General features: G+C 40.2%; 1 protein-coding gene across 4 annotated transcripts; it reads left to right on the top strand.

Annotated features, from left to right (window-relative positions):
* The first annotated feature begins 514 nt into the window (after window positions 1-514).
* On the top strand, window positions 515-24934 carry LOC117375459 (choline transporter-like protein 2). Of its 4 annotated transcripts, none has more exons than XM_033971757.2 (22): window positions 515-688; window positions 9572-9620; window positions 10116-10189; window positions 10281-10365; window positions 10438-10522; window positions 10732-10845; window positions 10924-10984; window positions 11080-11203; window positions 11694-11777; window positions 11867-11979; window positions 12079-12210; window positions 12294-12393; window positions 12779-12871; window positions 12957-13041; window positions 13115-13377; window positions 13582-13676; window positions 13758-13861; window positions 13941-14014; window positions 20243-20313; window positions 20401-20489; window positions 20799-20883; window positions 24434-24932. In XM_033971757.2, exons 1-22 carry the CDS (start codon window positions 661-663, stop codon window positions 24538-24540), a joined length of 2115 nt encoding a protein of 704 aa, XP_033827648.1. In that variant the 5' UTR covers window positions 515-660; the 3' UTR covers window positions 24541-24932. The 4 variants fall into 4 exon arrangements, with proteins under 4 accessions (XP_033827648.1, XP_033827645.1, XP_033827647.1 ...); XM_033971754.2 differs by having other exon boundaries at window positions 23133-24932; XM_033971756.2 differs by lacking the exon at window positions 515-688 and adding an exon at window positions 7789-8001 and having other exon boundaries at window positions 24434-24934.
* The last annotated feature ends 689 nt before the right edge of the window (window positions 24935-25623 follow it).

Below are 25623 nucleotides of genomic sequence, written 5' to 3'. Positions count from 1 at the left end.
GCTGTCACACAAAACGGGACTTTTTTGGTGTCTAAGGCTATTTGAGAGTGAACAATGAAATAGAAACTTAAAAGCTCGCGAGGATTTGAATCCGAACACAGCCGTAGCTTTTCAAGAAAACATAAGGACAGAAATTTACCCTGGCATGGGGCAAGTTCTCATAATCAGTTTTGTTGTCCTTAACTTTTAATAACTTTGAAGGCCCGGATATGCCATTGTGGTTTGTTATAACATTGTTATTATAGGTCTACATCACATGCTCATTAGATCTATCCTGCATCATTAGGCTGCATCATGACTACATTATTTTGAATGTGGAAATATTCACTAGCATAGACCTAGCCTATATGTGGTGTAATTGCAACAAAGTTAACAGTACTAGTAACGGTACAACTCCCACCCAGAGATGAGCGTCCCATTCGCAGTGTGCTATTGGCCTAGCCTTCTGTCCATCAGACCTTTGTGCGCACTGATTGGTCTCACGACTCCTCGGAGTTCTCTCTCTCTCTCTATGTTATCAGGGCAGTCTAAGATTTTGGAGCGACTTCTAGAAAGTGTTTTAAGTACGACCAGCGACGCTTCATCGACGCTGTGTGGGGAGAAATGCTGAGTAGTCGCCACATATGAGCAATTTTGCAGAAGAAGGAGGATTCCCTAATCATGGAACTAGAGGAGAAACCGAAATATGGTAATAATTTAAACCCCCACAGCATGCGCCTGTTCATTTGTCCTGGGATAGCAACACTCACTATGCGATTAACCATTGGGGCTACAGGCTTTTTACGCTATTTATTCCAAAATATCTGTGCTTAAGTGTTATAGACTTGACTAGAGACACATGCTTAAACACTTTTCTTCATATTTTGTTCACTGTACTCTGCAAACGGATCACTTTCCCTTAAGAGCCAGTGTTTATAGTTTGCACGCTACCTCTGGGGGTTCACTTCCGTGGGAACAGCCAATGTGGCCACATATTTTGGCTGGTAGCTGTGCTAAAGCTGTTTGTGAGTGTGGATACAAAGTAAATGACCGTGTTATTGTCCCGGGGTACAATGCCCTAATGCGCGCTGCGCTTGTCCAGTTGCTGCCACATTCCTCAGTGTGGTAGGGAAGGCAATAGGAGCTCACCTCCCAGCTGCTATGTTTAGGGCACAACTTATTAAAATGCCACCAGGTTTACATTGCCACATTGCTTTTTTGGATGCCCCTTTTTTACTTAACCTAATCTATTGTAGATTTGCATACATCATAGGACTTCTAAATTGAAAAAAGTTTTCAAAAAGATTTTCCATGTCAGAAATCTGAAGGATGACTCATGTTTGTGCTTACGTGCATTTTACAGTAAAGTTTTGTTTTCTTGCAGCACAAAGTCATTACCATAATGCCTCATCTCTTAATGACTAATCCCTTCTTCAAATGTATCCATGTATTGTAGGAGAAACAGCCTACACAAATGGGGCAAGCATATTTATTGGAAGCGTGGGATTTCCAATTACATTAAAAACAGAACTGGCTGTTTTATTGTTCTGTTTCAAAAGAAGTTTTAAGTTTTAATTTTGCATGCGGTTATCACTCATTTTTGGCTCCAAACCATGTCAGATGAGACTGAATAAGGGCCCATGTTGAAGTAATTTACCACCAGATCCCTCAATGACAGGACAGAGGCAGTAAGTATAATGTATTGCCAGGCAGACATGTAATTAGAAGCTGTATTTAGAAGAGTGCATGGTTTGAAACTCCACTCTCTCCATTCTCTATTTTCTTATTCCATAGACAACATGGTTTTTCTTCACCTGTTTTCACTTTAAGAGCCTAGTGGTATAAAAACAAGACCATGTGACTTAGCTAACTGTCAAGTGTGTGCCAACGTCTCGGAGTGCAGTGTGTGGTGAGGCTAATAAGCAAAGGGAAATGGGTGTCTGACAGGAGGAGATATGCAGAGAGCTTGGATTGTCAAATGAGCAACCTCAGAATCTTCAGCGTCATGCTCTGTTAGCTACACACAGTGAAAACTAATGATCCATAGGACAAGAGGCTGACAAGAACTCTCACAAACTGAAGGTTGGCTACAAAAAACTGAGGCATTTTTATACTATTTCAGCATGATCATGCTCACAGTTAATATTGCTATAATATGTAATGTAGTCTGAGCGATAGGATAGTCAAAAGTGTAGACATACATAGCAGACATGTATTCAGTTTGTTGTCTATGTGTTTCGTTAGCGTGCTGTACTGCTATTCAGCCTGTTCTCTATTTTATTGTTATTATTATAACTTGCCTTTAAAGATAAAATGTCTGTTCTTGGTCTCGCATTTTGTAAAATAAATTTCCCCCAAAAAATGTGACTTATAGTCCATTGTGACCAATGCATATTAGACCTGATATTTCCAAGATATGAGATCTGTCTGCAGTTTACTTATTATAGTCATTCTGGCCCACTCTGCTCAAAAAATTTCAAACTCAATTTCGATACTAAGGAATAGACTCCATACTCCATACCGTTTCCAAAAACACAATGACAATAAAAACTCTCTTTATTTAGACATTAGAATGTTATTTTCCAATATTAAATACTAATGCGTTCTTTTATGTCAAGGGTGTCCAAACTGGCCCAATTGATCATAAGCAGTACTTTGGGGCGACAGTGTTGGTCCCCCAACCCAAAGGTTGGAGGATCGAGTCCCGCTTGGACCAAGTTCTGTCGTTGTGTCCTTAGGCAAGACACTTCACCCACATTGCCTAGTATGAAAGTGGTGTGTGCATGAATGATAGGTGGTGGTCGGAGGGGCTGATGGCGCAGATTGGCAGCCTCGCTTCTGTCAGTCTCCCCAGGGCAGCTGTGGCTACAGTAGTAGCTTACCATCACCAAGTGTGGAAATGAATGAATAATGAGTATATGAAAATATAGTGTAGTGCTTTGAGAGGCTTTGACAAGCCTGTAAAGCGCATTACAGGCATGGCATTATTATTATTATTACTTTTAACAGCAAATTAAACTATTTATACAATTGTAACCTCAAACATCACATTTCATTGTGATACAGACATAAAGTGAAAGTGTTTCAGGCCTTATTAATGTACAGCGGCTCTGTCAAAGCTGTGTATAAAGCACTGCACTGCATTGATCACTGGTCTGTGGCCCTCTGCTTCGAATATGTTTTGAGATGTGGCCCTCAATAAAAAAGTTTGGGCACCTCTGTTTTATGCGGTCTTATATCTGTGTAATCCCTCAATTGTCCAGGTATAGGGTCTTATGCTAGTTCTGATACAGCTCAAGATCATTCTAAAACTGCTTAGGAAAGGTTAATTTCTGTCCTGTGACTTTTTTAATGACAATACTCAAATGCGTATTTAGTTTCAATAGTAGTTTTAGTATCGATTAGTATTTGATTTTGAATACTTACTCCATGCTAAGAAATGTAGTCTTTTCTTATTGTGAAACAACTACTTAATAAACAGAAACCATGCCATAATTATATCAAACTTTATGAGATTGTGTGCTTCTTGTTGGTTTCATTTCAGTGAGCAACTGAGTATGGTCTTATAGATTGTTTGCTTTCATCTAAAGGAACATATGTTGAGACATGTTCAGTTGTGGCTAGTACTATGTAGTAATTGTTACAGCCCTAGACCTTAAGTTCTCTTTTGTTGTTTGTATTTATACATTATGTTTCTTGTGTGTGTCCCTGAATCTTCCACTTTCCCCATAATCATGGCTGTTGGAGCCCTTGGATGTGATTGGAAGACTGTTTTCCAGCCTGGCCAATCCTGGGGCCCACCTTCAGCCGCCTCCCAACTACTTAAGAAGATTCGGGACACCTGTTCGGGGCTGCTGGCCTGGAGTGGCCGGTTTGTCAATTTGTGCGTGTCTCTTTTGGTCAAGTCACTACAGGGCTAGTGAGTAGTCAGTACCGACTCTGTCTGTTCGTCAAGATTTTGTTTTGTTAGTGTAAAACAAACATGGAGACATGTTTAACAGATTATTATGGAATTTTGCTGTTACTTCCTGTGCACTTTAAATATACATGGGGCTTGTTGTAAACCCTCTACACCCATCTAGTGTAATGAAAGACATGTGAGCAGAAGGCAGGCTGTGTGCTTAAGTTAGCTTGTCTTCTAAACTGTCCTCATTATAGCAGTGGTTTTGCTTTGGTTTTGTTATGAAATTTTACAGCAATCCACATCAGACATAATCAGCCTGTGCTATTTTTAGTTTGCTTCTCTAGCATTGTGATATTTTGGGTGTTGATGGCAATACAATAAGCAAGGAAATCGAGGAATGTCAGGATGTGAGACAACATCTAGTAATAATTTAGGACAAGTTGGCTATGCTTTCCCAACACATACTGCTAGTGGCTGTGGATTATATTAAAATCTTGGATATTTCTGTGTACCAATTTTATTATCATAATTTAGTATGATCTGTTCTTACTGAAAGCATAGAATGAGATTAATGATTATTATTAGAATAAGATTATTGATGACTATTTGAACACGTCGGTAATGCAGAAATGTACACTGCTCAAATTTGATCATTTGGGGAAAATCACTTAAATCGGTCCACATATCTAGATTCTAAATTATCGATATAGCAACATCAACCATGAAAAAAAAAAACAGTCGATCTCTAATTTAGATTTTTGTATTTTTCTATGTAAAATATATAGTGTTTTCATCTGCTCAGAAGGAATGATCTGATAGAGTGTTAGTTCTGAATTTTTACAACTGTGTGTGCTGCCACTATGGGCCAACCCATAAGGCAACACAATTAATTGGAAATTGCAGTTTGTGGCGTGACAGTTAGCAAATTGCTATAAGGCAGCAATTATTTACGATATGCAATTTACACTGCTCACATTCAATTTAATGATCTTGGACATTTTAAATGTGCATTGTGAACTAAATAGGGATTTTAATAGACTATCCAATTGCAATACTGTAAAACGATTGCAGTTAGATATTTAGTAAAATTGTACAGCCTGAAATGGAGAGAACATGCAAACTAAACACAGAAAGGTCCCATCTGCTCCAGAAATGAAACTTCTTTGCTGTGAGGGGAAAAATACTGAATTAATTGGGGTTGAATGATATTGGAAAATGTTGTGGTATGTGATATGCCTCTTAATGCTCAAAATCCCTTGAATTCTTACTGTGAACAGGTTCTAAACTGGTGCAGCACTAGAATTAATACCACTAACCTACTGCCAATGGAAAGTGCGTACCATAAAAATGAACATATATTTTATTTGTGTGAATCATTATTATCATTCTTAGGAGTCAAATTCCATCCCTTACAGAAGCATTCTGTTAGAAGGGCTCTGGTAGTATTGCACTTGTCCTTATTCATCAAGATTATAAAACAAAATGAAATGGAAAGTTTCAGTCATTCCTTTTGCGCTGAACCATCCAAAAAACATTGACATGCTTTGTTTGATCCATTTCTGTAACAGAAGGGCATTTGTTTAACAGAAGAAGTTTCTCTCTTGTTAAATACATTTTTGATTGGTGTCCATTAAAAAACAACTAAATAATATGAATGTGGCCTTTACTGTTATATATAATTTATGAACTAAAATATTTATAATTTGAACCGAATATTATCAAAATAATATCATTTTGTATTGATGCAATATTACTTGCTTTTTTTTAAATCACATCAAAGCAGTAACAGTCAGCACTGCTGCTACTTTCAATAATATACCAAGTATTTGAGTAAAATTATTTTGAACTCCTGGGGGACTTCAATGCTCATGTGGGTAATGACAGTGACACTTAGACTCCCCGATCTGAACACAAGCGATGTTTTGTTATTGGACTTCTGTGCTAGTCACAGTTTGTCCATAACAAACACCATGTTTGAGCACAAGGGTGTCCATCAGTGCACGTGGCACCAGGACACCCTAGGTCAGAGGTGGATGATCGACTTTGTTGTTGTGTCATCTGATCTCTGGCCACGTGTCTTGGACACTTGGGTAAAGAGAGGGGCTGAGCTGTCAACTGATCACCACCTGGTGGTGAGTTGGATCCGCTGGCGGAGGAGAAAGCCGGACAGACCTGGCAGGTCCATCATGAGGGTCTGCTGGGAACGTCTGGCAGAGCCCTCTGTCAGAGGGGTCTTCAACTCACACCTCTGGGAGAGCTTCAGGCTGAGGACATGGACTCCGAGTGGGCCATGTTCTCCACCTCCAGTCTGCGGTGCTTGTCGCGGCGGCAATTCCTGAACCCGGTGGTGGACGCCGGAAGTAAGGGATGCCGTCAGTCTGAAGATGGAGTCCTATCGAACCTTGTTGGCTCGTGGGACTCCTGAGGCAGCTGATGAGTACCGGCGGGTCAATCGTGCCGCTGCTCGTGCAGTCACAGAGGCAAAAACTCGGGGTTGGGAGGAGTTAGGGGAGGCCATGGAGGAGGACCATCAGACAGCTTCAAAGAGATTCTGACGCCTCAGGAGGGGGAAGCAGTGCTTCACCAACACTGTTTACAGTGCGGGTAGAAAGCTGCTGACCTTGACTGAGTATGTTGTCGGGCGGTGGAGGGAATACTTTGAGGATCTCCTCAATCCCACTGTCACGTCTTCCGAGGAGGAAGCAGAAACTGGGGACCCAGAGGCGGACTCATCCATCACCCTGGCTGAAGTCACCAAGGTGGTTGGCAAGCTCCTCCGTGGCAAGGCTCCGGAGGTGGACGAGATCCGTCCTGAGTACCTCAAGTCTCTGGATGTTGTGGGGCTGTCTTGGTTGACATGTCTCTGCAACATCGCATGGCGGTCAGGGACAGTGCCACTGGATTGGCAGACTGGGGTGATGGTCCTTTTGTATAAGAAGGGGGACGGGAGGGTGTGTTCCAATTATAGGGGAGCCACTCTCCTCAGCCTTCCCGGTAAGGTCTATTCCAGGTACTGGAGAGGAGACTCCTCGGATTCAGGAGTGGCAGTGCGGTTTTTGTCCCGGTTACGGAACACTGGACCAGCTCTATACTCATCGGGTCATCGAAGGACATCGAGAGGAACCAGTTGAGGTGGCTCAGGCATCTGCTCAGGATACCTCCTGGACACCCCCCTAGGGAGGTGTTCCGGGCATGTCCCTCCGGGAGGAGGCCCCAGGGAAGACCCAGGACACGCTGGAGGGACTATTCTCTTGGCTGGCCTGGAAATGCCTTGGGGTCCCACCGGAGGAGCTGGAGAATGTGTCCAGGATGATAAGCGGAAGAAAATGGATGGAAGGATGCATAACAAAACAATTAAGAACAATTTTTAGCTGAAGGCTAAAGATATATCCTGCTGCTCATACTCAGCTGACCCACACCTAGAGTAGTAAAAATAAATATAATACTCGCTTGTAGACATAGTAGCACCTACACATGTCTCCAGTCACAACAGAGCCTTTTATTATAAGATAGCAAGTTCTATAGAGTCACTAACAGAAATGATCAGGTTCAACATTTGTAAATTTGAAATAGCTGGCGAATATTTCACAGGAAAGTATTATGTAATCAATGGAGAAAACTGGCTCTTGTCCCCAAATTGGGAGTATAGCCTTATCACATTCTAGATCTAGTATCTGAAAGCACCAATAGAGGGCAACTGTGAGAGACTCTGAGAAAATCCCTTCTAGTTTTTCTCTAAACACTGATAGACATCTTCCATACCTTGCCCTTATTGCTCAGCTAATCTCTTTCCTGTAGCCTTATTGGTTACATCTGCCTGTTATGTATTGTTAATTGTAGTTCCATGTATTTGAGTATAGTTTTGTAATAGGTTATAGCTCAAATTGGTAGCAGACAGCAGCAGGTTGTTTCTGGCTAAACATTGGGGGAAGTGCAGGGGGTGGAGCCTGAAGTGAACTTGTAGAGCGCTGTAGTCACAGACAGGTTTGACTTGTTCCTCCTGTTCCTTTCCACTTGCACCAATCAGGCTAAAACACCAAGGAAAAAGCAGGTCGGAATTGTCTTTTTCCCAGAAAGAAACATGCCAGAGGACAGAGGAGAATACTATGGAAAGCATGGTAACTACCTGTTTTTATGTTTATACTTATAAGTTAATGATTGTTGGTTGTTGATGTAGCTCAAAGTTGTTCACTGAACTTGTTATGTGCAGTTTAGCCTGAACAATACTGTGACATGGGTGTGAACCTGTGTGTGTGTGTGCGCGCGTGCATGTGGCTGATTATACAGGTGTGTAGCTCTTACTTATCAGCAGAGTGAGACTAATGTTACTTGCTGTAGATAACACTGCTGCACATTATAGTGAAAGATACATGTGGTGTTTTGACTGTAAACATAGACCTTTCTTAATCACTTTGTAACCAAGATTTTCAGAAGTGAATAAATGGGTAAAATGCACATTATGAACTAGACTATGTTAATGTGAGTACAATATCTTGCCATACACTGAGAGCACACTTAATGCACTGTTGTTTCGGGAAGAGATTGTCAAGTGCTTGCTACAGTGTTTTCACAAGACACTGTATGCATAATTTATGCAGAGATGATACCACCAAGATGAACCTGTATTTTTACCCAAGGGAGTAAGTCAGTAAGGGGGTAAAACAAAATAATGATGCAAACCCTATCTGCAGCTTGCAGTAAATTCTTTAAGGTGCACCATGCAACATTTTAGTTGTGGAGTATCCACTGCCTTCTTGTCCTCAACGAGATGTGATTGCTTTGCCTGGAATGTTCCAAAGTATCGCACTGAATGTATATAATTACGTAGAGACAAGAAGAAGAGGCTAACATCTTTGGAGAAGATAGCCCATTCACAGTTTGGTTGCATGGGAGAAAAACATGTACACAAGTCAACGCAAGATCAGTTAGTTTAATGCTATACTTTGGATTTCAGGTAAATTATTAAGTCTTGTGTGATTTTATTATTTTATTTATTTTTTTAACTCCACAACACCTACTGTATGTTTGTGTCAGCTCCACAATCGTCCAGAGAAATATGACCTTGATATCATGCATGTGCAAGTTTCGGAGTGCTGTAGTGACATGACTGCAGTAAACATTTCCTCCTTAAACTACAAATAGTCTGCTTGCAAATCTACACAATCATTAGCATGGACACTGCATAGTCTCTGCTTCTGTCCCACTGACCTCAGATGTCCTGCAGGAAGTTCTACATCGGCTCACCCAAAACATAAGCACCACCCCTGTTGCATAGCTTCTGCTCCAAATGCATTTATCATACTTGAATACTTTGAGGAACCTTAATGGACATTTATGTGATCTTAATTCACCATCCTTCATCTTGCTTTCAAACCATTATCAACTAATTAAATGACAAAGTAAATAAAGGTATGCACTTGGCATGTTTTTTTTCCCCATGGTGCTGTGGTAGAGTCAGCAGGGAAGAATTTATGGGGTTGCCAGGTGTGTCTCTGTTCAGGGAACAAGCATCAAACTGAAGAATGGGAGGAAGAGGGGGCAGCTGTCTTTGGAATAGGGTGTGAGCTAAATGTCACTTATACAGTTTTAGAAGTATATTTTGTAGAGACCACTGCTGTTTAATATCTTTGACACGATGGCTACAAAATATATCATATTTTCATTGTCATCTTTTCTCATGCCTCATAGGTGAGCCAAGGAAGTATGACCCCACATTCAAAGGCCCTATTCAGAACAGGTAAGACTATCATGTGACTTTACCTCTGAATACAAACACAAAGTGTGCTGTATTTGTCCTAGTGAATCACATCATTCAAAGTTAGTGGGTTTAGGTAACAAACACCTACAGAGGAACAAAAAAAAACGACTGGATTTTATTCACCAAGTAGCATTTAGGTCATTTAAAAGATCTTGATGCCATAAAAAAGATTAAATTAGCTTTATTTTAAGTGTCACCCATCTCTTAACTTCTGCTAATTCAAGCAGTCACACTCTGGATGAGCATCATACAGAAAAAGCTCTGTATAAATATATCCAGGAGGGCAAATGTGCTGCAGGGAAGCTCAGTGACTCATCCGTCAGTATCTACAGACAAACCATGTATTTAGTCTCAGCAGTTTGTTGTTGTTGCTTTCTCTTTTTGTCAAAGAAACCGTAAAATGCGAAAGATCTGACAAGTAAAAAACTGGTAATGATTTTGGCTTATTTTTAATTCCTTTATGTTCCATTGCAGGGGATGCACAGACATCGTATGCTGCATCCTGTTTATTTTGGCCATACTTGCCTATTTTGCAGTGGGAATCTTGGGTAAGGGAGTTCTCCTTAAATTCCTCTGTCAAACTAATGATGCCAAATGCTCAAAATCCATCAGTGACTTTTGTTCTTTGCTGATTGGCAGCATGGTCCCAGGGAGACCCCAGGAAAGTGATCTATCCCACGGACAGCCGAGGCCAGTTCTGTGGACATGCTGGCACTCCCCTTGAGTGAGTGTAACTTAAACTGGTCCTTAGTCTTTAAACTACTTTCTCTGAACGTGTGTATTATTGTTATACCAGAACGAAGCCATATTTGTTCTATTTCAACATCATGAAGTGTGCCAGTCCCATGGTACTACTGGAGTTCCAGTGTCCCACTACGCAGGTCAGTTTTTTTAATTATGCACTACTTAGCATTTCTGTACAGGAAATGAATAACAGAATGTATTAAATACAATACAAAGATTAAAAGGGGAAATTTGGGCAATATATAAGAGTTTATAATGTATTTACATTTTTGATGTAATATTTAAAAAAATATATTTTCCCATTTCTACTCTATGACTTGATATTAATCCTAAACATTATTTCTAGATGTGTGTGGATAAGTGCCCGGACAAGTTCATGACCCTGGTTAAAGCCTACTCCAACCAAAAGGACTTTGACTACTACAAGAACTTCTGCAAAGAGGGTGTAACCAACACAATGGTATTTCTGCAGACTTTTACACATTTAAACTACTTTTAGTATAGTATAGTAACTAGCATCTATCTTTAAACATTTCAGGGTGTACCAGAAATCCTCAAACAGGGTATATGTCCTGCTATGCTGACCCCAAGTGTGCCCTGTAAGATGTTTTATGAACAACATTAATCTGTATTGGAAGTTATTGGTATTTTTACTATTAGTTTATCTTCTCTTTTTTATATATATTTTTTTCAGTCACTCGTAGGTGCTTCCCAGCTCTGGGGAAGAAAGGAGGAGTGATCACTGTGGGTAATACCTCCCATTTTGATGATGGCAGGGGAAACATGAGAGAGGCTAAGGATCTTGTAGATGGTGTCAAGTAAGTAAAATTGTCAAATCTCATTTATTTAAATACATCCACAGCTATATTCAGTGTATTCAGTGTACTTGTGAAGGAAGTGATTGCAGACCAGGTAGAGAGTTTAAAGAAGTTTTATTTGATATCAGAAGAGGAAGGTACAGACTAATTTTACATATTCCCCTACAAGATCATAAACAGGTAGACCCTTAACTATTACCAGAAGGTAGAATACGTCACTGAAAAGCATGCTTGCGGAGGTCTCTTGTCACAGAAGAAAAGTAACAGTTGCCATCGAGGACATGTTGCATTCTTACTGAAAAGTTCACCTCAATGTCTGGAACACACAGTATTAAACACAGGGTTTAAGAGTAAAGAAATAAAACAAAAATCATGCTTTCATTCAGTCTGATTAGTATAGTACAGAGTATTTTGCTGTTCCAACATGTCATAACAAGTCCTGCATATTTTCAAGCTGATTTTTAATAAATAACAAACACCCTTTCTACAGAAATGCCACCGTTGTCATTGAGGCTCGTCAAGTTGTGATGAAAATCTTTGAGGACTACACTCAGTCATGGTATTGGATTTTAATGTAAGTCCAAATACATAGATTTACAATTTCCCTGATGATTCAAGCACCTGAAAATCACCTCCTGTGTCCTGGTTTGAACCCTTCTGTAGCGGCCTCGTCATTGCCATGCTCACCAGCCTGCTCTTCATTATATTACTACGTTTTCTGGCTGGCATCATGGTGTGGATCATGATTGCATTGGTTATTCTGGTCATAGGATATGGTAAGATTCAAAGACATATTAACAACACAAATAAAGGTTTGGTTGACTTGACAATTTATTCTGTCTGTCGGCTTATGTTATTGTGTTGTTGGTTTGTAGGCATCTTCCACTGCTACATGGAGTATGCAGCGTTGAAAGGAGAGCCAGGTGCTAATGTGACCCTTCAGGATTTGGGCTTCCAGACAGATTTCTCAGTCTATCTCCAGATCAGGCAGACCTGGCTGGCCTTCAGTATGTTCACATAATATAAATAAATATGACCATTTGAATGCATTGATCTTGTAAACATAAATATTTAAACATCTATCTAACAGTGATCATCCTGGCCATTGTGGAGGTGATTATCATTCTGCTGCTCATCTTTCTCAGGAAACGTATCCTCATTGCCATAGCTCTCATCAAAGAAGCCAGCAGGTCAGAAATGTGCTGGAACGTGCAATACCCTATTTTGTCACTTCCATAATACTCAACATAGTTCAACATCAAAACTTGGTGGAAATTAACTACCTCTGAGACCACATATTTTTAGTAGCTCTATTGGTAGCATTTTTTGTACAGTCTTCATACAAATTATGGGTAAAATCAGTGGAACATTTCACTGCTGCAATTTGACTGCATTTTACTAGTCTCTGTGCCACCCCACAGCGGGAGCTGATCCTCAGAACATGCTGTTTTTTTTCTCTTAAGAATTACACAAGCAAAACAATTTTATCCAAGAAAAATTATGAACAACAGCAAATTCTAACACAGCATTTCAGAGTCAATGTATTAAAACACATTTTGTTGTTTATTTTACCAGAGCCATTGGTCATGTGATGAGCTCCCTCTTTTACCCACTCTTCACCTTCCTCCTGCTGGCTGTGGTCATCGCTTACTGGGCAGTCACTGCAGTGTATCCTTTTGACAAAAAAAAAAAAAAAACATCAAACACATCTTGCTACATGGTAGTCTTGTATATCCTTGACAGAATAAACCAGGTTCTTGTCTACCTCTAATCAGCCAGTGTACAAAGTGTTCAATGAGTCTGCATGTTCACACTCTAGAGAGACATGTGAACCAGCAGTAAGTGTAAAAAAAAGTGTTTTAATTCTTTCCTTTTTTTTAAATGTGAAAATAATGTTTGATATTATTTCAGAATTACTCAACGAGTCTTATGAAAGCAGAGTGTCCAGACTCGGAGTGCCTTTTTGCTTTCTATGGAGGGGAGACAGTTTACCACAAGTACCTGATTGCACTGCAGTTCTACAATGTCTTCCTGTTCTTCTGGTGCGCTAACTTTGTCACAGCACTGGGGCAGATGACTCTGGCCGGGGCGTTTGCTTCATATTACTGGGCTTTTGTTAAACCAGATGATATGCCTGCCTTCCCTGTATTCGCCTCCCTGGGAAGGTCCCTCAGGTGAGGTTTTTAAAAAAAAATTAGAAATAAACATTCATACTTCCTAGTCTTTGTAAACATGTCAGGATGATTCAATCTTTGCATTGTCAAAACAACAGAACCTAAAAATAGCATACTCTGCTCTTTTTAAATTAATTGTATTTTATCTTCAGCCCCCACAGTTTCCCACCATCTAGTTTCCACATTTTACATTTGTTTTTGCAGGTATCACACAGGTACTCTGGCCTTTGGGTCTCTCATTCTCTCCATCATTCAGATCATCAGAGTGCTGCTGGAGTACCTTGACCACAAGCTCAAGGGTCTGGTATTCTACTGTCCTAATATAAAACAAAAATAAAACTTCCTCTGTCAGTAACTAATAATTGTTTTATTACTGACAGGAGCCCAGAATAAGTTTGCCAAGTTCCTGCTGTGCTGTCTCAAGTGCTGCTTCTGGTGTTTGGAGAAATTTGTCAAGTTCCTCAATAGAAACGCCTACATCATGGTTTGTGACATCAGCCTGTTTCTTGAAATGCACACAGCTTTGGTAATAGGGCAGTGTAATACCTCTGCTTGTCCACTAGACGGCGATTTATGGTAAGAACTTTTGCACTTCAGCCAGAGATGCCTTTCTCCTCCTCATGAGAAATATGATCAGGTTGGTGATATTGAATTTTTAGTTATATATATTTTTTTTGTGTGTGTGTATATATATATATATATATATATATGGTATTTGGAACTGTTCATAATTCCCTCCACACTGACTAATGTTCCAGTTGAAGAAAAACAGCAACAGCCCCAAATTATTTTGGTGATGAGCAGTGTTTTTGCGCCAAATATACCTTTTGGAATTATGTCCAAAACCTTCAACCTTTGTTTCATCAGACCGTAACACGAGAGATTTCATTGTCCTTTTGCAAAATTAAGCCGGGCTTGGATGTTTTTCTTTGTAAGATAAGGCTTGCTTCCGTCTTGCCACCCTACCCCATAGCCCAGACATATGAAGAAGAGGGGAGATTATTGTCACATGTACTACACAAATTCCTGCAGCTCCTTCAGTGTTGCTATCGGCCTTTTGGCAGCCTCCCTGACTAGTTTTCTTCTCGTCTTATCGTCAACTTTGGACGGGTGTTCTGTTTTTGGTAATGTCACTGTTGTGCCATATTTTCTCCATTTGATGATCACGGTCTTCACTGTGTTCCATGGTATATTTAATTCCTGGGAAATTCTTTTGTAGCCTTCACCTGAATGATATCTTTGAATAATGAGATCCCTCTGATGCTTTGGAAGCTCTCTGCAGACCATGGCTTGTGCTGGAAGATGTGGCTACAAAAAATGTCAGGAAAAGCTGCCTTCTTCTTCTTTGGCGTTTAATGGCAGTTGGCAACCAACTAGCGGATTATTACCGCCACCTACTGAACTGGGGTATGAAGACCTTTTAAACTGGTCAGGTTAAATAATCAGTACTTCATATGCGTCGAATTAGGTTAGTGTCTTTTAAGAACACAAATAATTGTTTTCTTATAACTTTAAGTCCCGTTCCCAGTAAAGTCTTGAGATTAAATAGCATTTTTCCTTTTGCAGCTGTTTCCATGAGTTGTGATCGCTTATGGTTATAGTGTTCACAGTTAATGACATCTTCCACTGTTTCAGGCTGAGACCAATACTAATGCTTTCCGATTCTCCAGAGCGAGTGGTTCAAGCATGTATGTCCTATTCTCATTCTTGTTGTTATTATTATTTCTTCTCTGTGACTTCCTTCTGGGTTCTGTTTTAATCCAACTTTATTTTCGATGCTGTGTAAATGTCTCCCTGTGTCATTTAAATCCCAACATTCTTGCCAGAGCTCAAGGATTTTACTGTTCAATATGGCTTTTCCTTCAGCTCGACTCAGGTCTGAGGTAGTTGATATTAATATTCCACTAAGTGCTTGTTTAGCCATTATGTCAGCTTCTTCATTGCCTTCAACTCCAACATGGGCTGGGACCCAAACCAACACCACTTCTATCACACTATGTAGCTGGAAGAGTAGATAGTATATTCTGTATAGTACGTCCATCCTGCAGGACTTTCCTGATTCTGTACTTATTGCATCGGATAGTCAAGCCGCATTATTGACAGCTTTGTGGATTTTACACAGTTATTATTCTCCAGGAGCCAATTCAATGGCAACCATTTCAACAGTGTAGACAGCAAGATGGCTTGATGCTCTTCTTCTGATGCAATTTCTATATTGAGGAATATTCACTGCTGCACCTGTCCTGCCGCTCTCGGGGTCCTTTGACCCATCTGTATACAAGGCTGTCTGTAGTTTTGTGCAATAAACCATTCTGGGGTACTTCTAGCCTTTTCTTTAATAACTTTGAAGTGAGAGGTCCACTGTTGGGGCAACAAAAAACCACGGAGGAATTGGAGAGCATGGGACAGTGGGACTACATTTAAAGTCAGTGAGGCCGAGTTGTTGTGCTTTTATATCACCTATCCATCCGAAGCTGAAAAGGTCTGACTCTTCATGCTCCCAGCAGTCTTTAAGAACAACCTTTGTTGGGTGAGTAACATTATGTCCTTGGTCCTTGGCCTGGTATACTCTCAGCAAGGCTCCCCTCTCTGCTCCCCAGTCCTGGCCTGCCAAGCACCTTAATAGATTATTCACTTTTTTACATTTAATCCGCACTGACTCAATATGTTGTTTCCAGGTAAGAGTTTCATCAAATATCATTCCCAAAAATCTCACATTCTTAACCACTTAGCGTTCCGGGCCGTCGCCTTTATGTCACAACTTTACAGCAATGTACGTGTATTTCTGCGTCACCCACACAAACAATCTACACATCAAATGAAAGCTACGGCATTCATCTTTCTGAACATGTAAACCATTTACACCTCTAATCACCACATACCACCGATAGTCGAACCTCGGATTCAGGAGGAGCAGTGTGGTTTTCGTCCTGGTCGTGGAACACTGGACCAGCTCTATACTCTCCATCGGGTCCTCGAGGGCTCATGGGAGTATGCCCAACCAGTCCACATGTGTTTTGTGGATCTGGAGAAGGCATTCGACCGTGTCCCTCGTGGTGTCCTTTGGGGGGTGCTCTGGGAGTATGGGGTCCGGGGCTCTTTGCTAAGGGCTGTCCGGTCCCTGTATGACCGGAGCAGGAGCTGTGTTCGCATTGCCGGCAGTAAGTCAGACCTGTTCCCGGTGCATGTTGGACTCCGCCAGGGCTGCCCTTTGTCACCGGTTCTGTTCATTATATTTATGGACAGAATTTCTAGGCGCAGCCAGGGGCCGGAGGGGGCCTGGTTTGAGAACCACAGGATTTCATCTCTGCTGTTTGCAGATGATTTTGTCCTGATGGCTTCTTCGAGCCAGGGCCTGCAGCAGGCACTGGGGCGGTTTACAGCCGAGTGTGAAGCGGCTGGGATGAGAATCAGCTCCTCCAAATCCGAGGCCATGGTTCTCGACCGGAAAAAGGTGGTTTGCTCTCTCCGGGTGGGTGGTGAGTCTCTGCCCCAAGTGGAGGAGTTCAAGTATCTCGGGGTCTTGTTCACGAGTGAGGGAAGGATGGAGCGAGAGATTGACAGGCGGATCGGTGCCGCGTCTGCAGTGATGCGGTCGCTGTATCGGTCCGTTGTGGTAAAGAAGGATTCTCTCTCGATTTACCAGTCAATCTACGTTCCTACCCTCACCTATGGTCATGAGCTCTGGGTAATGACCGAAAGGACAAGATCGCGGATACAAGCGGCTGAAATGGGCTTCATCCGCAGAGTGGCCGGGCGCACCCTTAGGGATAGGGTGAGGAGCTCGGTCACACGGGAGGAGCTCGGAGTAGAGCCGCTGCTCCTACACGTTGAGAGGAACCAGCTGAGGTGGCTCGGGCATCTGCTCAGGATGCCTCCTGGACGCCTCCCTAGGGAGGTGTTCTGGGCATGTCCCACCGGGAGGAGGCCCCGGGGAAGACCCAGGACACGCTGGAGGGACTATGTCTCTCGGCTGGCCTGGGAACGCCTTGGGGTCCCACCGGAGGAGCTGGAGGACGTGTCCGGGGTGAGGGAAGTCTGGGAGTCCCTGCTTAGACTGCTGCCCCCGCGACCCGGCCCCGGATAAGCGGAAGAAAATGGATGGATGGATCACCACAGTGCTGACAGGAAAGTCGTTTTTACAGAGAAGTCAGAAATGTGGATTTGGACCTCACTTACCTTTGAGCGCTCTGGTTCTGTCAAACATAAACATATTCACACAAAGTTGGTCTCATTCGTTCCGTAAAGGTCCAGAGAATATAATCCAGTCAAGAAATTATGTCCACAAAGGAAGTTAGAGCCTCCATATCCAATCTGCTGCAGGAAAGTGAAATCTGTTCCGTCACTTCTCTGCATTTCTTTTGTCAGTTTCAGGCATAATAAACTTCTGACAGCGTCAACTTTATTCCTCAGCGCAAAACAAACTTGTTAGCTTGTGATTGACACCAAAGTTGGCCAATAAGGTGGGGGCTGCGGGTTACTGGAGCCGTGGACAGTGAATGAGAGCTACAGATGACTGAAAGAGTACGCCCCACTCTCCCCCTTGTAGAATCAAGCTGTTACATTACACACGTCTAGTGATGTTTTCCTCTTAAAGCCCATGAACTGCGGAACACGCTGATGCATGACATGCAGTGGTTTACTGTAAACAGACGGAGTTTGCCGTGCGCGTAAAAAGACGAGACTGGATATAAAGAGTCGCGCGTAGCGCAATTTTACGCAGCAGTTTTGCGTTTTAAACATGACGAAATGGACAAAACAAAGGAAGTGTGCAAAAACGGACAAAACAAAGGAAGTGTGCGACCAAGGACACTGTGGATGTTTGTACAAGTTAAACTAGAGGCATCTCGGACCCGGAGCGGTTCGTGGAACCGAGTGAAGATCTCATGGTGGACTCAAGAGTATAGGGACCTTACGTTTTGATGGACTGGATGCTGATCCAGTTGATCGGTAAGCGTGGTTTATTCTGCTATTCACTTAATTGTGGGTCAAATGTGTATCATGTGTAATCATTAGCATTAGCTAATGCCAATCTGCGCCCCCCGACCACCACCAATGATCACGCACACCACTTGGGTGAAGTGTCTTGCCTAAGGACACAATGACAGAACTAAGGACAATCCTCCAATCTTCGGGTTGCGGGACCAAAGCTCTAACCACTGAGCCACTGTTGCAGAATGACTGTTTCAATCATGTACAGTGTGTTCTTAGTTTCCAGTGTGTGTTTGTTTACATTTTGAACTGTGTGTGTGTTTGATTGTTTGCAAATATATATTTATCTTGACCCATAGCACTTGTTTTGACTGTATTTTATATACAAATACACATTTTATATTGTGTTTTGATATGATATATAAATGTACAGTAATAGAGCAGCTGGGTGTGCAGATACAGATTCCTCTGAGTTTTCAGTAGAGCCTCACTGATGTCTGTGGGTTGAAACATTCAAAAGTTATTTCACTTTTTCCAAACGTTCTCCAAATGTCTTCATTTGGAGAGGCCTGGACTTACTCTTGATAAAATGATTGTAAAACTCTCTTATAAATTTGAAATGTAAGTGGTCAACAATCTTGTCAGTTGAGGTATGGTGTATTTTTGTCCCCAGCTCCCTACTGCAGCTTTCTGCACTTTCATTTTCACATTTTTTTTTTTGGCGAGGATGAGAATTTTTTTTTTTTAATGTGTGTTCCAAAGTGTATAAATGCTCAGCAGACAAACTTACAGTGATTCTGACACCTGTGGGTAAAACTATAGGGTGTTACCTTTACAAAGACCCCAAACTTGTGCATTTACTACTGAGGGTTCAATAATGGTGATTATTTTAATTTGGAGAGGTCAGAACAAAGGCAATTTCACCAAAATGACCCGGAATGCTAAGGGATTGCTCCAACTTTTGTCCATACAGGTTCAACGTTACTCTTATGTCTTTTAGAGAAGCAAATAAGGGCTCCATCATCTGCATACAGGGACTTTCCGATGTTATCTTCTACATTTTCAAATATGTCAATCATAATATCAAAAAGTACTGGGCTGCACACACTGCCTTGTGGAGTCCCATTCTCAAGAGTACATGTTGGAGTACACTGATCCAACCCTCACTTCAACTTTTCGGCCAAATAAGAAATCCAAAACCTAGTTATACAGTCTTCCTCTTATTCCAAGTTTAGACAGTTTTATTAGCATCCCCTCCTTCCAGAGCATATCATAAGCTTTTTCAATATCAAAGAAAACTGCCAGGACCATTTCTTTATTTGTTTGGGCTTTTCTTATCTCTCATTCTAGACACAATATAGCATCCATAGTATTCCTTCCTTTATGGAAGCTGCTTTGGAAAGGACTAAGTGCTTTATTTTCCTCCAGGAAGTAATCGAGTCTTGTTGTAATTATTCTCTCCTTTGTTTTTCCCAGTTGCGAGGTAAGCTCTATAGGACAGTAATCAGGAAAGGCCTACTAGAACAGCTGACCTTTATTTGTGGTTGATCAGAGGCACTTTAATTGGTGACAGGTGTGTGCTGACTCCAGTTTAACATGAGTTTGAATGTAATCGGTTAAATCTGACCACAGCCATCCCCAGTTATAAAAGGGTGTGCACACTTATGCAACCACATTATCTCAGTTGTTTATTTTTACTTCACCTCTGTGAAAGATTTGTTTGTTTTTCAGTTGCATTGTACAGGTTATAGGTCACATGAAAAGTTGAAAAAGTTGTGAAATTATTTAACTTGATGTTTTTTTTTTGTTTTTTTTTTTACATGACAAAAACCTGGCATTTGAACCAGGGATGTGTAGACTTTTTATTAAACACATACACATACATACATACCTACTTTATTTTTTTTTTTTTTTACTTTTTGTGACATTGCAGAGTTGCTGTACTGGACAAAGTCACAGATTTCCTCTTGTTCTTGGGAAAACTGTTAATTGTTGGACTTGTTGGTAAGTCCATTTGACTAAAGGTTTGATACAAAATGTGTTTGAGTAATTAAGTTAATGTTTCAACAAGTAATCGTGATTCTGTTGCAGGTGTCTTTGCCTTTTTTTTCTTCTCTGGGAGGGTCAAGGCCTTTGAGAACACAGCTCCCAATTTGCACTATTACTGGGTGCCGATTATAGTAAGTAATTTTCTTACATTATGGGCAGTGCTTCTAAAAAGGGGCTATTAATGTTACAAAAATCGAAGATGGAAACAGACTGGCTTTTTTACCTTTTATATTGACTGATTCTTTTTTTGCTGTCCCAAAATTTTCAACACTTGTTTTTTTTTTTTTTATGCAGTATTTTTGAAAAATTGTTAATGAGAAAAAAAAAATCAATATTACAAATATTTTGAAAAAAAAAGCTCTTATCAATTGTACAAATGTTTATACTGTAAAACAACCTTAATTTCTTTATTCCTGAATCAAATCTGTGTTTGTCCACAGACGGTGGTGATTGGCTCCTACCTTATCGCCAATGGCTTCTTCAGTGTGTACTCCATGTGTGTGGACACTCTTTTCCTGTGTTTCTGTAAGTAATGTCTTTTCACTTTATTATCCTCCACACTTGTCAGACAAACTATATCACTGAAACAACTTAACTTAACCCTTTCATGCATAGTGGTCACTACAGTGGACAGCTATTCAATTGTTGTTTTCTCCTATATAAGTGAGTCTGAATATCACAGTTGCACATCAGTCACTACAGTGGACGCTTATGTGTCACACAATACACTGCCACCCACTGGTGAACTTTGGCAAGAGTAAAAAAAAAATCTCTAAAACAAGATGGCCGACAGAAGAGCACATGTGCCTCGCAGGGGAGCAATTTCTGTCAATTCCTTCTATTGTAGGAGACCCTTGCAGATAAAAAAAATATGAGGACATCAAGCAACAACTAAGGAACAATATAATTGTTAAAATATCCAAGTTTTGATTTTGTGATTTGAGGAAATTGTGATTAATCATGTGTCCACTCAATTGGACATCATGCATCGCTAGCTATATTTAGACTACAATTCATAGTATTGCTGTCACTGTTGTTTTTCTTTTTCTTTTTTTCAATTCACCATTTGCAGTAATGTTTTGGATGAAAATCAATTTAATTTATATTATAGCAATAATTTGTGGATATTAGTTCTAGCATGAGAGTAATTATCTTTGTCCTTGTGTTTATGTAGAGGTCAGGTGCAGATCATGCTACCAAAACCTACAAGATAGTCCAGCAAATGCCATCTGACTCAAGTGAAGATGATGTTAGTGGCAGTGATGATGAATGGCTACCAGAGAAAAGAGAATTGGCAAATGGCAGCAGTAGTGAGAGTGAAGTTGAGGATGTGGAAGAAGCAGAGGATGCTGAGGAAGTTCAGGCTGAGGAAGAAGCTGAGGGTGCTCAGGATGTCCTACCTGACAGAGCTCAAGAACACAAAAAAGCAGACATGTCTAAAAAATCCCCAAAGATAATGAGTTTGAGGAAGACTTGCCTCCTTTTTAGGAGAGTGGAAGGTGAATATTGAAGGAACAAAACCAATAGATTTCTTCATGCATCTATTTCCTGAGGAGCTGATAGATGAAATAGTGCTCAGATCAAACCTCTGTGCATTGCAAAAAGGCAAAGAAAATCTGGCCATTACAAATGGTCAAATGAAGCAGTTTCTAGGGATCAGTTTGGTCATGTCATACCTCAGAAACCCAAGATCAAGAATGTACTGGTCATCAGAGGAAGGGTTGCGTCTTGATTGCAAATGCCATGCTACTGAATCGATTTGAGCAGATTCTGAGATACATTCACTTTGTTGATAACTTCTCAGAGGAGCAGGGAAATAGTGATAAGCTATTCAAAATCAGGCCAGTGTTGGATACACTAAAAAGAACTTTCCGTTTAGCTGTGGATCCCAAAGAATTCTGTTAACCAATTGATGAACAGATCATTCCATTCAAGGGACTTTTATCTCTGAAGCAGTGCATCCCAAAGAAACCCAAACCCTGGGGTGTGAAAGTGTGGGTTAGAGCAGGGAGCTCTGGATACATGCACAGGTTTGAAGTGTGTCAGGCTTTGGCTGGGCGTGGTGTGGCCAGTGGGTTGGGAATGGCGGCAGATGTTGTCATGCACCTTTGTGATGACATACAGCAAAAGAATCACAAGGTGTTTTTTGACAATTTCTTTTGCGCCATTCCACTTATTCAGGCTCAAATATATAAACACAATGTTAGGGAGCATACAACAACATGTTTTATAGTGTTTTCAGTATATTTTTTTTAATATTTGTTTTCTCAAACACATATTTCATTCATTGTTCAAATGCGCGTTGTCCACCCTAGTGGACACGTCACCAACTCCTTGAAGAAAGCATGTTTGAAAAAAAATAAGATGAATATTTCTTTTGCATGCCTAAAGAGTAATAAAAACACTTTGGAAAAAAATCCTGAAGTAGCCTATCATAATTCATGCATGAAAGGGTTAAACTTTATCTGAACTTTGTGCTCACCCTGCTTGTGGTGTTGGGCTGCCACTAAATCTAATTCGCATGCATATTTTCTGACACATCTGTCATTTTAAAGATAACAGACCTTAGCTTTCAGTATACAAAGGTCGGAGTATATTTACAGATTGAACTGTCACATTGCTTATGGGTGTCTTGGCTTTGCTTGCTATTTGACTTTCTATTTTTGTCCCCCCCCCCCCCCCCCTTCTCCCGCTTTCCCCACTGATCCTGTAACACTCCTAACATTCCCATTCACTTCAAACTGGCACAAACTTCATCCCAATGCGCTCAAAAGGCGAAGACTTGGAACGTAATGACGGCTCTGCTGCCAGGCCATATTACATGTCATCCACTCTGCGTGAGATCCTGTGGAAGAAACAGGCCGAAGACAGTGAGGAGGGAGACCAGGCCAAGATACAACAATAACGACTTAAAAGGATAAAACTAAATATATAGACTGGATGCCTTGATCTATGCTCTGAATGTGACTAATGCAAAGAGCTGGAAAATCACCCACACTGCCTTAAGGTGGTAAAAGGAACTGGCTTAAAGAACTGACTTTGATTAATTTGATATTTCAACGCTATATATGAAACACTCGTTATTGGTTTGAAACAAAAATCTCCTAAAAGACTTGCTGAAATCTATCAAATATACTAATCACACATGTACACAATATACTTCATCAATATGGCTAGAAATGACAGAATTCAATATGGCCAACATAATTATGTTAGTTTCAAGACAAACATTTTTCTTCCCAATGACTGAGATCATGTGACTGAAAGTAATGCTGACAAGACTATTCAGGAGTATTAAAGATGCACTATGGAACTTCTGGTGGAGGTTCTGGTACTGGTTTGTTTTCATGCTACTTTGTCTGGAGAATAATAATGGATAAATATAATGCCATATGGTGGAACATTCCCTACACCAGAAAAGTTACATAGTGCACCTTAAATCTATAATGTTTGTAAAAAAAAATGTACTGTGTAGTCTTGTGTAAAAATGTACTTGTGAGTCATGGTGGTGAAGACTGAACTGAATGTGTAGTTGGCTGGACCCTTTTTTACAGATCGTGCTTTTGTAACTCGAAGTCGCTCTTGTGCCTATGCTCTTTCAAATCTCCCTGCACTTTATAATGAGTTTGAATGGTTTTGAAGCTCTGGCTTTGTACTCATTATTCTATGTAGAATTTTTGTATTTTCAATCAAGGTGTATTGTATATTAAATAGTTATTAGCAGCCCTGTGTACTGCTGATATCCATGGGTTTCAGAGAGATGAACATCTACCACAGTTGCCGTAGCAATTAACATTTCAAAATACTTTTTTAAACCCATGGATAAAAGCATACGTTGTCAGAGGTTTAGATTTTTTTTTTACATTTTGTATGCAGAAATGCCAAATGCTGTGTGTGTAAATAATTATATATGAGCAACATTGAAATATTGATCTCAAATATTGTCCTTTCATTTCTTCAGTATGTACTAACTGCTCCAATAGATGAAAAACATGTACACATTTCCTGTGAAAATGTTTGCTATATTCAATCATTTACAAGCAACAATTAAAGTTATAATTTTCTTTTTTCATAGTGGAGGATCTGGAGAGGAATGACGGCAGTGCAGAGCGTCCATATTTGATGCCAGAAAGTCTTCGCAAAATCCTCAAAAAGAAGAACAAAAATGAACCGGCCCAATAGAACCATGGAGAACTGGACCATATCACTAATGACTGCCTCAGGTGACAATCAATGTTACAACACAAAGTGGCCATTTTTGTTTGTTGGACACTGCATTTCTTACTTTTCTATTTATACACGAATTACCCAGGTCCGTTAGCTGTATATTTTTTTTTATAACGGTTTGTATGTTACATGAAGGTTAGTTATGTATATATTGGCTTTTGTTTTTTGTTTTTGTCAATTATGTCAGATTTTCTGGTATTTTAAATGCATGTTGTTACCAAAACCATTTTTTGCTGCATATAGTTGAATTTTAATAGCAGCATTGCTATAGCTACAAGCAAAAAAAAAAAAGGTTTAACATTGTTTTTATGTGGATTTAATCATGTTTTTGGAATAAATGATTTTGTAAAGAATTATTTGAGTAAAAGCAGTATTTGTTAAATTAGCTAAAGTGGATTATGTATAGTCTACAGTAAAATACACATGCAAACTCCTGATAAGACCTACTGGTACTTTATTAACATTTATTACAGGGTATATTTGCAGCTGTGGGGAAATAGTTAATTTAAATATAGCAATTTAATAGTTGTAAGCTAAATTAAACTAGGCACAAATTTGAAGTGCTTAATTTTTAATTTTTTTTATAACACTTGTATTTAATGGTAGGTACATGGGATGATGTTAAGTTATACAGAACCATTAAGGTTGCTTGACAACTTTTGATATTTTGCTATATTTAATTTCTTAGACGGTAAGGCTTCTAAATAAGACGGAGTATAAGGGTCACAAAAAAGTATACTTAGTAGTAATTTTACAAGAATAAACTCAAAATTTTGTGAGAATAAAGTCGTAGTCAATGTAAGACATAATTTTATCCAGATTTAGGGGCAAGAGCCATTCCCCACCTCAACAAAGAATGGCCCTTATTTCAGTTTAAAGATTAAATAAAAACCTGCATAGGATAGATGAACTTTATATTAAACATTAACAACTGTTGAATCATTTTCCCAGAAATGACCCCTGAGCGCTCCTTGACAGGACACCAACAGGTATAGGAGTCTTGGCACGAATTTCACCAAATCTATTCCCTTACCTTTG

This window comes from Periophthalmus magnuspinnatus, chromosome 8 (assembly GCF_009829125.3).
Source record: "Periophthalmus magnuspinnatus isolate fPerMag1 chromosome 8, fPerMag1.2.pri, whole genome shotgun sequence".
Lineage (NCBI taxonomy): Eukaryota > Metazoa > Chordata > Actinopteri > Gobiiformes > Gobiidae > Periophthalmus > Periophthalmus magnuspinnatus.
Note: the sequence above shows the minus strand (reverse complement) of the source record. Positions and strands in the feature narration are given on the sequence as shown.

Coding starts and splice junctions, on each gene's coding strand:
- LOC117375459 (XM_033971753.2), top strand. CDS start 7,965: ATGCCAGAGGACAGAGGAGAATACTATGGAAAGCATG. Junction 10,190..10,280: donor TTTTGCAGTGGGAATCTTGG/GTAAGGGAGTTC, acceptor GCTGATTGGCAG/CATGGTCCCAGGGAGACCCC. Junction 11,204..11,693: donor GATCTTGTAGATGGTGTCAA/GTAAGTAAAATT, acceptor CCCTTTCTACAG/AAATGCCACCGTTGTCATTG.